This window comes from Phycodurus eques, chromosome 9 (assembly GCF_024500275.1).
Source record: "Phycodurus eques isolate BA_2022a chromosome 9, UOR_Pequ_1.1, whole genome shotgun sequence".
Lineage (NCBI taxonomy): Eukaryota > Metazoa > Chordata > Actinopteri > Syngnathiformes > Syngnathidae > Phycodurus > Phycodurus eques.
Window position 1 is genome coordinate 15,502,989 of NC_084533.1, and position 16,315 is coordinate 15,519,303.

The 16,315-nt window shown below is 41.6% G+C and overlaps 1 protein-coding gene across 1 annotated transcript in view; it reads left to right on the forward strand.

Annotated features, from left to right (window-relative positions):
• The first annotated feature begins 6,923 nt into the window (after window positions 1-6,923).
• The window catches only part of unc5a (unc-5 netrin receptor A), a 195,001-nt gene continuing 185,609 nt past the window's right edge, over window positions 6,924-16,315 (forward strand). The window contains exon 1 of the mRNA XM_061686306.1: window positions 6,924-7,266. Within this exon, the coding sequence (XP_061542290.1) occupies window positions 7,176-7,266 (91 nt within the window). The 5' untranslated portion in view covers window positions 6,924-7,175. The remainder of the gene's footprint in view (window positions 7,267-16,315) is intronic.

Below are 16,315 nucleotides of genomic sequence, written 5' to 3' on the forward strand. Positions count from 1 at the left end.
TGTCAATCAAATGCCACACGTCTTGTTAATGTCTACACATCCCTACATGTTTGCCACAAAAAAAAAATATCCGCTTAAAGCCTTCGTGGCTTTCCATGTCCGAACGAGAAGCACTAGCCACCAGCGAGCTAACAGCTAGCCGTTAACAGAGACACTTCAGGAAAAGTCAGCAGTTTATTAAATATGGCGGCACATGTCACATGTCATTCAGCCTGAGGCTCACACTACAAGACAGACATTTGAGCACATACAGTACTTCCTGCTTGCTAGCTATAAGCAGTCCCACAATGCTTTACGTTTCAACATACAGTAATACATTGGTCTGAATAATACAAAACACATAATGCTTGGGAATTTACTGTAAGTAACGACAGCGAGCTGTTCTGTAAATTGTGGCATGGTGTAGGAATAGTTAGCTAGTTAACTGCACTCTGTAGTAGCAGAAATGGCCCACGTAATTAACTCGCAATTGCAACGGATAGTCACTGATGGAATGACGGCACACAGTACTTAGTGGAGGAGGGGAGACTCATACCGTGGCCCAAGTACCTTACTCTGTGTAGTTTTAGCAACGCCCCAAAAATCTGGAAAACTGAAATTGTGAAAAACAATTTAACGCTATATCTGCTTAATTCAATTTAGTAATACATTGTTTTGGCACGTGTTCAGCAATTATCTTCAAACATTAATTTATTTCAAAACAAATCTCTGAATTCACTGTACAGGGTCTTTATTGAAAACTTTCTCCCAGAATTTGCAAATGACAAAAACAGTTGTTTTTGGGCCTTCTTTGGCGCTCTTACAATGTTTCTGTCATCAGCCTCTGCTGTTCTTACAATGTTTCTGTCATCAGCCTCTGCTGTTTTCCTCAATCTACCCATTCAACATCAGCTACCTAGTACACCAGTAGTTTTCTGAGACACCTGCGCAAAATGACACACCTGTTTGTCACGTTTCAATACTTTTGCTGACATGACAAACGGGGAGACTCATACAAAAGCTCCAATCTTCCAAGTTGTGTATCCAATCCAGATGAAAATACCTGAACATAAACTGACAATGACAGTCCACAGCAAAAACAAAGGAATTGACCTCACTGTTCAGGGGAGTGTACATAATTCAGACATTTAAACCTTTAATGTCGAGATCAGAATCAGCATAAGGTGTCATTAAAGACAAAGCTCAAGTTAACGTTATAACAATACACATAAGTCAAGAGTGGTGAAATCAAGAACACATCTTTAGAAAAATTGAAGTGTCTGCTTTTGATTTATAGAAATGCTATCAAGTGGCCAATTTCCTATGATTTTTTTTTGTGCTTGTACTAATTTACATTTTCATCAAACCACATTCCTATCTGCAAAACTGAGAAATCATCATGGTTGGGAGATTGGAGGTTCAGCTGCATCAGCAGTCTGTGTCGCTGAAATGAGACCTTCATTGGGCTTCTTCATCTGCCTCCCCCACTCTCCTCACCACTTTCTCCCGCTCTGTTTTTTAACTCTCCATCACACACTCTCATTTGGGCTTTTGCATCTCTCAAAAGTGCAGGGAGGTGACACAGAGGCTTCTTCAGCTACTATTGTGTGAAAGGATTATTAAACACATTCATATTTACATTCCACTGGTGAAGTGGGAGCGTGTGGAGTACAAGCCCTTCTTGGCACACTCTCTGGGGGGATGATCTCTCAAAAGATAGCACCTCCGCCCACCATTTGGTGTGCGTTGATGAGGACGCTTTCATCCAAAATCTCCCATATGTGTCGTTTTGGCATGAGATGTAGTGAGTGTCAAAGCCATATGATCCACTTCATTTCTCATTAAAGCATTAAAGCATCCAGTGATCCCTATAAACGGGGGCGCTGTCATCCTGCCGCTGTCCCTGTTTTCTTTCAAGTGACACTGACAGTGGCATTGCTCAGAAGCAGTTACAACTATAATTTAGCCAGAGCAAGATTGAAGGACCCAGCGGGATCACTTGATGTTTAAAGGAATACTCGACCTCGAAGAAGAATGTAATTGTTAATCTTATAATTAATCTTCCAATGGCCATATCAACAATATCTAATTAAACTAATGCACTATTGATCCTCGTGCAGTCTTTCTGTATGGTAATGATGACCAAAATGCTGTTGCATGCAAATCTGAACCTCAATTTCACTCACACTGGGCTGCATCCTCATAAGTCGTTTGCAATGTAATATGCAATCCACTGATGGTTTATTAAGATCTTTACAGTGATTTAATCTGAGACACTGGTCAATTATATCTCTCTGGAGGAGCATTGCAGTTTAATTTGATACAAACAAAACAATAAGATATGAAGCTGTGGTCACGATGGAAGCTGATACACTACGTCTGCAAGGCTGCATCTTCCTCAAGGGACATCTGTGTGTCTTTTTTTTCTGTGCAAACAATAAATGATATTAATTTCATGGCGGACACCTTTATTGGATCGATACTCGTCGACTGCATCAATTTCTCCGTTAGTGCGTCGGGAGAGTAATTACATAGTTTATGGAGAGAGTCAGGAACACAAACACATTAGTAACACACAAATGAGACTCATGTTTTCTTAATATCTATTAGTCAAGACGTCTCCTTGGTACCACAGCAGCTCTAAATAATTTAACATATTACAAGGGAAAATGTGCCTCTGTTTCGGCGTATTGCGATCGCTTGCATGCTTTTCAACTCTCGGGATATTGTAACTCCAGCCAGTGACAGCGAGAAAATTAATTACAACACCGCAAATCGATGAACCACTGAATGTGTCAACTCCCCAAAGAGCTGTGATTGTTCATAGCCGCCTGATGGATGAGGATGAAGGCCAGCGTGTTGAACCTGTGGAGCCATGCAAACAAACAGACACAAAACACATCACAATGAGAAATCGCGCTTTAATCATTCATTGAAGCTCAGCTCCTAACAGTGTAAAATGTAACCTCACAGTTTGGGGAATATTTTGTAAAAATAGTTATATTGCAGACTTGTTTCTATTTCTCATCTGAAATACACTAAGTGCAATGTGGGTACTTTCTCAGAGAGAGAGAAAAACATGACTAAAAGAGACAATCCAGCAGCTTGCACTAACTAATAGGCCACAGAGCGGATTAGCAGAATGAGAGAAACCATTAAGAGCAGCCTCACAAGTATCCAAGGCTGAGTCATTCTCTTATTTTCCTGCACAATCCCTGCACATGCAGAAGCGCCCATCAGGATTGGATAGGGAGCTACACAGTTGAGGGCTTGTGCTTTACACTGTCATTCTGCCACTGACCTTTTGCAAGGAATGCTGGATTGAGAGAAGGCTTAATGAGTTTGTATAATAGCTAAGCTCTAGCCGAAGAATCATTCATCTAGATGAGGTCCATAATTAGCTGGTAAGACGCTGGTCCAGTTCTGTGCTTCCACTTCCACTTATTATTCTGCTGACTAGTATGCAGGCAGTAGAGAAAAGGATAAACAAAGAGACCAAACCCCCTCTGAAGCACATTAATAATCTGCTCTGCGGCGTTGTAGAAAGCATGGCTGAACAGTCCGATAATCACTCGACTGACATCCTCGGAAAATGGGAAAAAGCTATCTGGAACATAAGTCTAAGCTGGTGTGAGTTACAGGTGTGGTGTACACTCTCACAGGAGTGCCGATGCTCACGCTTCTTCGTCTGTGTTTGTCCGACAGCAGTGTGAACCGGTAGACACACAAGCCCCCAAGACTAGCAGAAGAATAGCCATGCTCAACAGCAACATGACACATGAGCCGTGTGTCCAGCTACTCTATATGTATGCAAAGCACGAATATGCTTCCCGTCGCATATGAACGCAAGACATATCCATCAAACACTTACTGGCCACAACATCAGGTACACCTACAATCAGAGCCAATACAAAGAGCCTGATTAAAAAATTATGCTGTTACAATTCCAACAAAAATTGACAGACACTGTCTGAAGTGTTATGTTTTTTTTTGTTTGTTTTCGTTGTATTTAACAGTAATAGAACAGCACTGCATCATAAAGAGCTATTTTTCTAATATTTGGCCCATCTTATGTAGTTAAAAGAGGTATCTCAAAATATGAATAATAACTAGTTGCATGTTCTCCCCATGTTTGTGTGGGTTTTCTCCGGGTACTGCAGCTTCCTCCCACATTCCAAAAACATGCATATCGGGCTAACTGAAGACTCTAACTTGCCCACTGCTGGTGTGAATGTGAGTGTGAATGACTGTTTGTCTATATGTGCCCTGTAATGACTGGTGACCCTTCCCGGGTGTACCCCGCCTCTCGCTCAGAGTCAGCTGGGTTAGGCTCTGGAGCCTAAAAACAAACACTGTTGAAAAATCGATGGATGGTACAGTATTTATTTTGTTAAAATTTGATAACTTCCCTGCATTTAGAAACACACCCACTATGAAATGGTTTGTCAAACTCACCCATCCTATTGCACATATGTACATACATTTAAGAAAATGCAATAATTCAGACCTGAAGTCTACCATATGGCGTTGAAGGTTACACCCACAATATCTACCAGATAAAAGAACATAATGCCAAAATAAAGATCAATGCATTGCCTACTGATCATAGTGAAAGTGCATTGTCTGATGTACAAGACAAGAGACAAGGCTATTAAGGAGCAACACTGTTCCTTTTAAGATGGGTAGATCTCTATTTATTACCATTACAAACATTAAAAGCATAAGCCAATTGGCCTACACACGTTGGATCCGGAAGCACTGAGCTTACTAGCTCAGCTGGCTAAACTTGCTGGCACCACAGATAGTAACAAGGCCCTCGGTTTGGTAGCGTCATGTTAGCATTTTGGTTAAATAAGCCTTGTTGCATGAACTGATGAAGCCTGGTCGGATTAGAGTCTTCTAAGACAACCAGAACAGTTCAGTTGCGATCGAGTCAACGGCCTGAGAATGAAATGACATGGATGACTAAGAATATTAACAGGCAAACATAATTTCCTTTTGAAAGAGCGAAGAAAATTATCCAAAATTTGCATGTATAACAAAGATGTGGTGATGTGATTGACCATTATTCTTCAGGGGTGTGGCTTAGCCAAAGTTTAAAGGGCCCCTCCCGTCAAAATCCAAAATGTTCCATTGTTTTATGCATAACATAGGTCAAAATGTGTCTGTTACCTGGTTTAAGTTTGAAATTTATGAGGTTTGTTGATTGAACACAAGAGCCTTTAAACACCATTACTCAAGTGCCTGCCCACTTCATGGTTGGTACACGCCCACTCATCTCAGGAAAAAGGGCTGAGTGACTACACAGCTGCGTCATGTGCCAAGCCTTGCATCACCTGCATAACTCAAGTCAAGTTTATTTGTACTGCCCTTAATCACAAAGAGTCTGAAAGGGCTTCGCAGGGCCAAAGTTGGAAATGATTGACGACATCCGCTAATTAACCCCCCCGATCGGGCAAAGAAAAACTCAAAACCCCATTTGGGGAAAAAAGAAACCTTGAAAAGGGACCGCAGATGGGGGGGGGGGGAAATCCCACTTTCAGGATGACCAGGTCGCAATGGATGTCGAGTGGGCAAGATTTATCACATAGTCTGTTGCTGTACAACGTTCATTCAGATGGCATAGAAGTCCGTTTAAAGAGAAACGGCGCCACAGGGTAGACCCCTTCGGTGGTTCTGCCTCAGGACCTGGCCCGGTCGTTCGGAGCAGAATCCTCCATTGCAACGACTCCGGGAAAAGTGGTCAACCTCAGACGAGTTGATGAATAAATGGCTTTAATTTATTTTGGAGAATTTCCTAAGCAGTTGGGATAGGTTCCAGCACGCCCGCGACCCTAGTTAGGATAAGTGGTTCGGAAAACGAATGAATAAATTACTTTCCTAACCATTTCGGAACCAGAATTGTGCTGCGTTCATGCCCATTTTATGGCACAAGACAATGAATTAAAAAAAAATAAGGAGGTACCGGGTCATCTCCTGTGCCCGCTCACAGCGCACCGTCATCGGACGCCAGTGCGCAGATGACTTGCTGTGTTCATGTCTATTGTGATCTACGGTGAACCCTCTCTATTCATGGGCGGTTTACGACCAAGACCCACTGTGAATAGCAAGGATGCTGGCGTGTATGTCACCGCTTCGCAAGCCATAACGATACCTTACTCTATTGTGATTGTGTTGTGTCAATGTTAACACAACACATATGGTTCCATGGAGGAATCAAATATATAAATGTGGTAATGTGTGGTAGTAGTAGTAGTAATAATAGAACAATAAAAACTCACTTCGTTCCTTCATGCAGTCCTTTGAATTGACCTAATTCAACGTGTACATCTGTTGCACATGATTAAAATGTGTTAAATTAACAAATATTATTTGATTATTCTTTTTTGGGAAAAGAGGGGCAAACTGTGCCAGTTTATCACATTTTAACCATGTGCAACCGAAAATAAAGTACTTTTTACAGTGTCGTAGTATAATAGTAATGTGGTCGTAGTAGTAGTAGTAATATAACAATAAAAACAGATTTCAGTGTACAGTGAACTGCACTGCGTGATGATCTCGATTCGACTTTGACTACAGTATCATGTATAAACGCGACTCACTTCGTTGCCTCGTGCAATTTGAATGGGCGTGTTTAGGACGCTCCGTGGCCACGTTCTCCCAGTTATCCGCTCCTGGTTTTGCCGTTCCTCTCTCAGCCTCGGCGTTTTTCCAACCTTGTCTGTCTCTCAGCACTCCAGCATTGCTGCGCAAGCAGATGCTCTCTCGCTGAGGCCAATTATTGCAATTTCTCGCATCTTGGCCACACTCGCTCGCTCGACGGCTGTCAAGTGGGGAGAAAAGTGCGTCCTTTCCTCTTTCTGCAAGTGCGGGGAGTGAGACTTTTTTTTTTTCTTTTTCTTTTTTTTTTTTTAGGAGTGGGGGAGACGATAGCATCAGTTTTGGGACAAAACGAGGCAGATTTCCGCGGCTGCGGGAAGGCATCATTTTGATGTACCACACCTGTGATTCGTTGTTGCGAGCGAGGATGGCCGCCGAGTCCATGTGCTGAGGAGCACACTTCAGCATCGTCTTAACAGTGCTTCAATCTCATCACACACTTTGGACATTTAACGCTCACCTTTCTTCTCTGCTCGGTCGTCTCGTGAAACTTGAATTTTTATTTATTGTTGTTATTTATTTTTCAAAAGACGAATATGCCCTTACTTGTGGACCCCTTTGTCCGCTGTCGACTCGGCGCCAAGCTTCTTGTGCTTTGGCTCAGCTTCGCCGGCGTCACCTGCACCGGTAAGTTACTCTCCGTGTCCCATTTTGACGTTTCTGGCGCTGCTGCGCGTGCGTTCGTTTGGCAAAGTGCACGCGAGTGTCAAGTGGATCGTGTCTCTGCGCGCGGAAGCGGCGGCGTGTGACGGAGCACGTGAGTCGTTATTGTCCCGACTTCCGAACGTCAGTGAGCCTTGCACCCTCAAGGTTACAAGGGGAGGCTCGCACGCGCACTTCCTACTTGATCCACGTATGATGTCACTTACGCACGCGCAACGTTGACGGCCGCTTGTTCCGATGCGGTCATTAATTCTAATCACGCACGGCATCTTTCATTTGCTTCCACTGTAAAAGGGGTTTATTGCTGAAATGTGACCAACATGCACAACGACGCTTTGACCCGCCGGCTCTTGTCTAATGAATGACAATGCACAGTGACACGGCGCTCCTTTACTGTCACAAGAGCAACCTTCACCCCAGTAAATGTGGAATACCGGTCGGTTAATATGAGGAGACATTTCGAGGCTGTCTCCCTCCGTCCACCGGCTGCAGCACGGATGTCCCACACAGCAAGGCTCGATCCATCCTGCTGCATTTGCAGCACGTTGACAGCTTTACGGAGTTGGGACACAATCGACTTGCACTGATGATTTGCATTTTGTGGTGTTGCTACTTGCATGCAAATGTGTATGCTGTCAAGTACAAAATTGTTACCTTGGTTTAAGCCTGACTGGGAGTCTTTTCAACTTGAATCACAGGAACTCACATTTACCCTTGGAAGTCATTCGGTCACAACCAACATTAATTTTTACTTTAAACTCAAAACAACTTTTTCTTGTTAAAATAATATTTGACAACAAAGGAATGCCTTTTTAAAAAAAAAAAAAAAAAACTCAGACATTTACTAAAAACTGATGAGGAATGTTGTAATGTTATCAAAATTGCACAAAATAAAAAATAAAACATTTCATGAATAAAGACATTGGGTGCACATTTCTGACAAGTTCTCAGTGACATGCTAAGAACGGGTCTGAGATCTACTTTTGGCTTGCAACCCACTAGTTGCGAATCACTGGCTCTAACAAACAATCAATTTCCTGTCCATTCATTTGATTCTATTTCTAAGAATAATCAAACATCTTGATTTGTCAGTGTTTGAACAAAAGAACACTCGCTATCATGACTGTCTATTCAGTGTGGCACATACTGTATAACGCCTCATTCCGTTTGTCTGTGGCCTGTGACGAGACAACGTTTTAAAATTCAGCTACTCGTGACTGTTTTTACAATTCTCCGGAAGCTGCTGGTGTGTGTCCAAAAACAAGAAGATTTCACACATCATTTGTATTTCACTTATTTCCAAACTGTTAACCTTGCTTGGGGCCAATGACAAAGATGTTAAAGTTGTGTTATTGTCTTGCTTCGGGGCACAGGGATGATGAATTAAGTGGGCTTTTCCTCTTGCATCAATTAGTGTTTAATTATGAATATATTAGGGATAAATAAACAGGCATACCCCAGGGACCACATCTTCCAATCTATGGGGCAGTGCGAATGCTGTTGTATGTACAAGTCTTGTTTGGATGCATTTGCTTAGTCTTTTATACAGTGGGACAATCCTATTTGAGCTGCGTAATTCCTCTTTGGCTCATTTTTATGTGATTCTTTCCCCCCCACCCCCCCACTGTGAGCTTTTCCTCAGTCCAAAGGCGTGAAGCTTAAGGTCAGGATGAGTCTCTAAATTCCCGCAGGAGTGACGCGGTTTGACTTTGATACTCTTTGTTCGAGCTGTGATCGACTGGCAAGCCATTCAGGGTGTGTCTATTTCCTTTCACTCGATGCATGCTGGGATATCCTCCCATGTGTTTAATGTGGATGAAAACAGGGAATTTAACGTCAGTTATGTCCCCCCCTCTCACCCGGATATCAGATTTCTAGGCACACTTCCCCCTCCGTCTGTCAGTCCCTGTCACATACGGTACCAGGTCAATGCGAGCATGCTTACTCCCATCAGACTTCTTTTATAGGACAGGGCCAGAGCCAGAAATGGATCGCAGGTAATATGGTAGCCAATTCTTCCTACATCAGGACAGGGACAGTCTTCACTAAGATCAGTCAAGTGATCCACTGAGAGACAAGGCTGCTGACTCTGCGCTCGCCTGTATCAAAAGACGACTTGTCTTTTTTCTTTTGCTGTAAAAACATCAGTCATTCACTAATAAAGGTAGGCCTGTCAGTCTGCATTTTAGCTAGCCCAGCACTTTTTCTTTGGCAGTGTTGTGAGCGGGTACACTTTGAGCTTCAGGAACAAAGTGCAGCACTGCCTGTGCACAACATTTGACGTCTTCACTATGTGTGTGTGTGTGCGTGCGTGAGTGCGTGCGTTCTTGCTGTTTTGTCTCTTTTTATTTCTCTAAAGCACTTTGTGTTGCATTTTAATGTTGAAAAGTGCTTTATAAATAATTTTACATGATTTGACGATAGCTCTCAGTTTCAAAAAGGTTGGTGCGTGCATCACTCCTTCTTGTGTGAAATTGCTTGATTGTTGATTATTTGGTTTTCTTTGATCATCAAACAATACCAAATAAACAGCAATAATCGGTCAATAAACAGTAATTGAACAATGCATTATTTTGCAATAAACTAAGGCAAAATCTTGTTTATCCGATTATTCAATTAATCGATGGAATAATGAATAGAATAATCGATTCTAAAAATATTTGATAGTGACAGCCCTAATTTGCTCCATGTATTTTTAGCTTTAGTGTACAATGGCACCTCAAAGGCCAACCATAATCTGTGATGCTATTGGTTAGCTGATTTGGTTAGATAAACTTTCTTAATCCTGAGGGAAATTCCAGGTTGACCTGCAAAGTCAAATTTCCTGTTGTAATTAATTACACAGTGGAACCTCAGTTCACTAATGCCCCTGTTTACAAACAAATCGGTTTATGAACAAATATTTTTAGTATCACGAACAATGCTTCAGCTCATGAGTCACAGCATACATGCAGAATGCTCAGTTGTGCTTTCTCTCTCACACAGCGTGTAGAAGCCCGTAACTTAATGACTGGCCAATAAAGTAACAAAGGTACTGAACCTATAACATAACTTTTGGCCAATAACCCTTATTGGGTGGTTATTACGTTATTGGCCTGGTTAAAAAAATAAAAAATACTCTTTGCAACTGTAATAACTGAGCCCAAAAAGCACATTAACTTTTTCTGTTTGGATCTAACTGTGAAAATGCATACTCTCTCTGTCTCTCTTTCTCTCCCTTTCCCCATGCATTTTTCTATTTAACTTGATGGTTCGCATTGATCTCTTGTCCTGTCTGCTGAAATTTAGCCTTTCAAGCTATCTCCTTTTATTACGTTATTGGCCAGTTATTACGTTATCGTCCTATTACATTTTAAAAGGAGAAATGTATTACGTTATGGGCCGTTATAAGCGTGGTTAAAAAAAATATTTGTAAATGTAATAACAATAACAGCCTATAGCGTAATAAATTTGCCCTTTTAAAATCTAATTTAATATTACGTTATGGGCTCAGTTATTAAATTTGCATTTTTTCCCCCAGGCCAATAATGTAATAATCATCCAACAATTTAATATGTTATTACATTATTGATGAAAAGTTGTTAGGTTATAGGTTCAAGACTTTTATTACATTATTAGCCAGTTATTACGTGATGGGTTTTTTGCATTTTAAAAATTATTGCTCCCAAGAAAGCGAAAAGTACAAGTGATTTTAGGTAATATGGTAGCCAATTACCTTGCTATTGCTATTTGGAAGCCCTAGAAAGTGTTGTAGTAGTGGTGCGTTCTCCCTGGTGGGGTTAGGCGTGTGTTTCCACTGAGGGAGCAGATGCCTGAGCTGCGATGCAAGCGGCTCGTCTGGCGGGGCTATGGCGGCTTGGCGGGTAGCTCTCAATGCGTCGCCTTCTTGCCAGATGACTGCATCGGCCGCGTGCAAAAGTGGTTTTGGTTTATGGCTGGAACAGATTATTTCTATTTCCGTTCAATTTAATTTGAAAATTGCTTCGGTTCGCTCCCATGTTGAGACTCTGAATGAATTTGGTTGTACTGTATTTGGTTCCAGCATACTAACTGCTACAATCATAAAACCTTTAACTAGACAGTCAATGTTTTAACAATGTAACATTAACCGTCGTACAAGTATAATCAGAAGTTAAGCTGTCTAGTAGTAATATGTTAAAAAACAGTAAAACACCCTGTCAGTGACAAACTAGAAGGGGTAAGAAATGTGATGTTGCTGCAGTGTCGCGTCATGCATCTCATTTTTAACACAAAACTGTCACTCCAACTGTATAACATCAACTGCAGAAATTTCATGGTGAGACACAGTTGAAATTCCACTGTATTTCATCAATTGCTTCAAGATCCTCTTGCTTTTCTTGACAGTTACTTGCAGCATTTGAATTTGCAACTTGTTTCATGCCTGTTAATACCCATAAAAACATAAGCAAAAAATCCAAGCTGAGCAGAATAGAAAAATCTTTGTTTTTCTTCATTTTGCCCCAAGAGAGCGTTACTAAGCAATTGTTGTCGAGAAGAAGCATGGGAATTGGACACAATTTCCACGGGGTGTACATTTTGTGATGATGCAAGCATGTGGCGATCTAGTGACACCAGGCAGAAATCTATTGCATAATCCTCTCCATTGCTCCTGCTTGTACCCTTCTAATGCAAGGATTTCCTTTGCCAGATGTCTTTCATTGTTTAATGTAATTCATGCCAGTGTGTTATCTTTCTTGCTGCCAGTTTGTCTCTTCTCATTGACTCAGTAAAGGATGTGATAAGGAGAGCGAAAGCTGAAATTAACATTATTTATTGGGGGAAATGGTTACCAGTCAATGGAATATAAAAAAACTGTGTTGCCGTCTCATGACTAATGCATAGCAAATGATGGCAATACAATACACAGTGGTACCTTGACTTAAAGATAGAGTTTGCAGTTAACAAAAACAACAATTTTTGTCACATATGTTAAAACTGTCTGACAGTAGAATATTATTAAAAAGATCTGTTGAAAAATCATCCCTCTCTGGCTTATAATTTAATTTTAATTATTATTTTACAACATGACATGACAGGAACAGCCTATCAGAGACTGTATTGACAGAAGGCGTGATCAAACAGATATCAATCATTTGTATCCACACGCACGGCACGAGTGACACGCCAGCCACGATGTCTGTACACCCAGCCACCTCTGATAGACTTTATTTGGCCCGATTGTTTCCCCCTCCCCCCACCCTGTTAGCAACAAAAGTTAAAAAGAAGGAATTAGACAGAACCCGAGACAAAATAATATCCATCCATCCATTTTCTGAGCCGCTTCTCCTCACTAGGGTCGCGGGCGTGCTGGAGCCTGTCCCAGCTGTCATCGGGCAGGAGGCGGGGTCCACCCTGAACTGGTTGCCAGCCAATCACAGGGCACATAGAAACAAACAACCATTCGCACTCACAGTCATGCCTACGGGCAATTTAGAGTCACCAATTAATGCATGTTTTTGGGATGTGGGAGGAAACTGGAGTGCCCGGAGAAAACCCACGCAGGCACGGGGAGAACATGCAAACTCCACACAGGCGGGGCTGGGGATTGAACCCGGGTCCTCAGAACTGTGAGGCTGACGCTCTAACCAGTCGGCCGCCGACAAAATAATAGTAAACGTATATAACGCCGGTGGTCCTGTATGAGGACCGCTGCATGGCTAGCTTGGAAAACCACCAGCGGCGACGTCACCGTTTTCACCAGGTCCTCAAGCAAATGTATCACCTCTCTTATATTTTTAATTGATAGTACATTCCATGAAAAAAAAAAAAAAGAATAAAAATACATCATCCAACCGGTAACATTTAGTGTTTGGCAATACTCAATCATGAATAAGTCATGTTGCAATGCAGCACCCCATGCACGTGTGTTAGCGAGCTGGGGGCATTTCTTTGGGCAGAGACACAAGGGTACGGGGGTGGGGATTGACATGAGGCTACATTCAAATCTTGCTAGTTGTTTGAAAACTTCATACTCTTACGTTTTGAGGGTTTACTTTGTCCCGTGACCATGCTCATAACTCAAATAGCTGTTATCGCAAATCATCTTGAAATTGATGGTACTGCCATTTACCCATTTCAGCCCTCTCAAAAATACAAACATGTTTTCAGGTTTTTTTTAACAATAAAAATAGCCTGTCAGTACTTTACTGCATAAAAAAACAGGAATAACATAATTATAGTATAAATGGAATGGTTGCCATTGCACAGTGTATAACATAAGAACATTTAAAGAATAAATAATTTTTGCATCATGATTTGAATGCATTAATCCAATGTACATTTTGCTGCTCGTTTTGGAGCATGCACCTCAGCAACTGCGCCTCAGTATTATACATACACCAAGAAGATAGTCACACCTTAGTAGGATGCTGTAATAGTCATTTTAGCTAAGCATAAACAATGTGATTGTTGTATTGTCTTTCTGCATTTGTTGCTGCACTGTGTTGAAAAAAATCTGTTTTTAAAGGTTTATAACTCCCGCAACGTCAATGCTAGATTCGTTAGCCCGCCTATGGTATTTTTTTTAATTGTGTGTTGGCATTAAAGGTCAGATGACAAATATGTTATGGGGTCAGTTAAAATTCATATTTGCAGTTTTTATATGTTATGTAATACATGCACGTAACTTCCAGCAAGTTTTCAACCATAGTTTAGCTAAAATTGAGGTTTTTATGACTCATATTGAATCCTCCCCAAACCTCAAGACGGTAATGTGGTTACTGTATCCACCGCAAGGGCTACCAGAAGTGGCGTTGCAATTGACAAACACTGTGCGCTACACACTATACGCAATGGCGAGCAACCTGTTGAAATATGCGGAGGAGGAGGATTTCGGCATACAGGAGCACCCAACTGAACTTGGCATCGTCAAAGCGTCCATGTTTGAGCCGATCAGACAGTGACGACGACGAGCAACCAAGTAGCAACTGTACAACAGAAAAAGAGAGTGGTCACTGGCTCGATGTGACGGTATGTCAAAAGCATGTCTTTTTATACACTCATCGCTTGAAATAATGCCACCCCAGGGGTGCCAATATTTTTGACCACAACTATACGTATTATATATTCACATACGTTTCAGTGACACGGCACAAGCTTTTACATAGTATACAGTATTCCTATATATTGTGTGCCCCTCGCTCGAGTTGCGTTATAACACACCGCACACTAAGTTTTTGCCGTGTGTCTGTTGCCTTGTCGTATAGGCAAAAGTACAGACGTTAGTACTGAAAACTACTGTGTGGGTCTTTTTTCCTCCTCTCCAGGGCATAGTAACCATAATAGAGTCGTAGTTATATACAACGAAATCCTCACCTTTTGTCTGCGCCGCTTCGCTGCTGCACCGTGGCGGCTGCGAGATTTAGTTCTGTTGCTGCCGGTTGAGGTCCCGATGGCTGTAGGAAAAATAGTTGGCATTGCAGCTGGTTTCAGCTTCTGCCTCTGTATCCAATGCTTTCTGCTCAGCCTTTTTCAAAACACGCCGGTTTGAAGTGATCAGCGCAGTTTGGAATGCTTGTTAGGCACCCATAGCGGACCACGTTTCTTCTCCTGTCGATTGACTTTCCCTATCTACTGGTCACGTATTCCTTCTTCACTTGGAAAGCCAAAAAAAAGGAACTCTTGCTGCTGCCTGAACCATTTGTACAGCCAAATGCCACACAATAAACCGTGACATCGTTAAATCATACGACAACAAATCTACAAGGACGGCCGGCTTGTGTGTTTGGCTTGTGTGACGTCACAGTCCCGGAAAAAGACGAAGACCGGAAGGCATGGGATGCAAAAAGCAAACGGCTATATAATCACGTCAAAATGGCAGTGGTGGTTTGTAAAGAATTTTTTTTTAAATGTTTGCCCTCTGACCTTTAAGATTTTAGTCCAACAAAGTTATATGGTTTAGTTAAATACACTGTGTAATTTTCTTTGTTTTATGTTTAGTTTCAAACTTCAACTAGGGAGTGTCAATAAACAGCTTGAAGCAAGCCGCTAAAACTCTAACATGAAGAAGTGTTCCAATCTGTTTACGGCTGTGAAGTTTGCTGCTGCCATCTAGCGGTAGCGGGTCATAATTCAAATCATCGCTTGCAACAGAAGGTTGCAAAAAAAAAAATGAAAATGACAGAGCAACAGCTCGGATCTCAAAAAACCTTAAAGTTGAGTCGCTCATAAATAGAGGTACCACAGTATAATGGGGATAGTCTTTTCCAGAAAATAATTCGCTCACACTGTATAGATGCTATTTTTTTTCCTCCAGTCATTGAAAAATAATTCAACTGACACATGCATCTAGACGAGTGCAATGGTACTGGGATTATTTCTCCTTTACTGCCAGATTTGACTAAATAAATGAGTAAGTACTAAGGTTGGGCAACGAGAATCGAGAACCGATTGAAACCAGGACTAACATTCCGGTTCTCCTGGAATCGTTCAAATTTAAAAATTTCAGTTCCCAGTTTCGATGCCAACCCTGAAGAAGAAAGTGGCGAAAACCAGCGAAGAAGAACGCACACGAAGACTTGTGCCCAACGATGGCGGCGAGTCGCCTCAGTGCGACACTTAGAATAAGATTATATTGTGCAAAGGAGGCTTTCACAGTGTGTAGAAGTCTGACGTGCTCCCTCCAGCTCCGAGCCTCAGCCTACACCGCGCTGAAATTTATTGAGGTCGGATGGGTGAGTGTGAAACAATATAATATGTCTATGCCAACACTGAGACAGCTAACAAATTAAACGATGGGTTGCACTCTTGCACAGATGGTTTTTAGCGTTTATTTTTTGACATGATAAAACAGTCGCAAATAGCTATGTTAACAATGCTATATTACATTTTTAGCTGAAACATTAATTAATTAATATTGAGTCAATTGGGTTAGTTCTGCACAGCAGTTTGATATTGGTAGTTATAAAGAACCCTGAATCAAATGTTCATTTGAGTCCATGATGCGGGCTGCTAAGAAAATGGATGTTCATAATTTGGACACCCTTTATTTAAA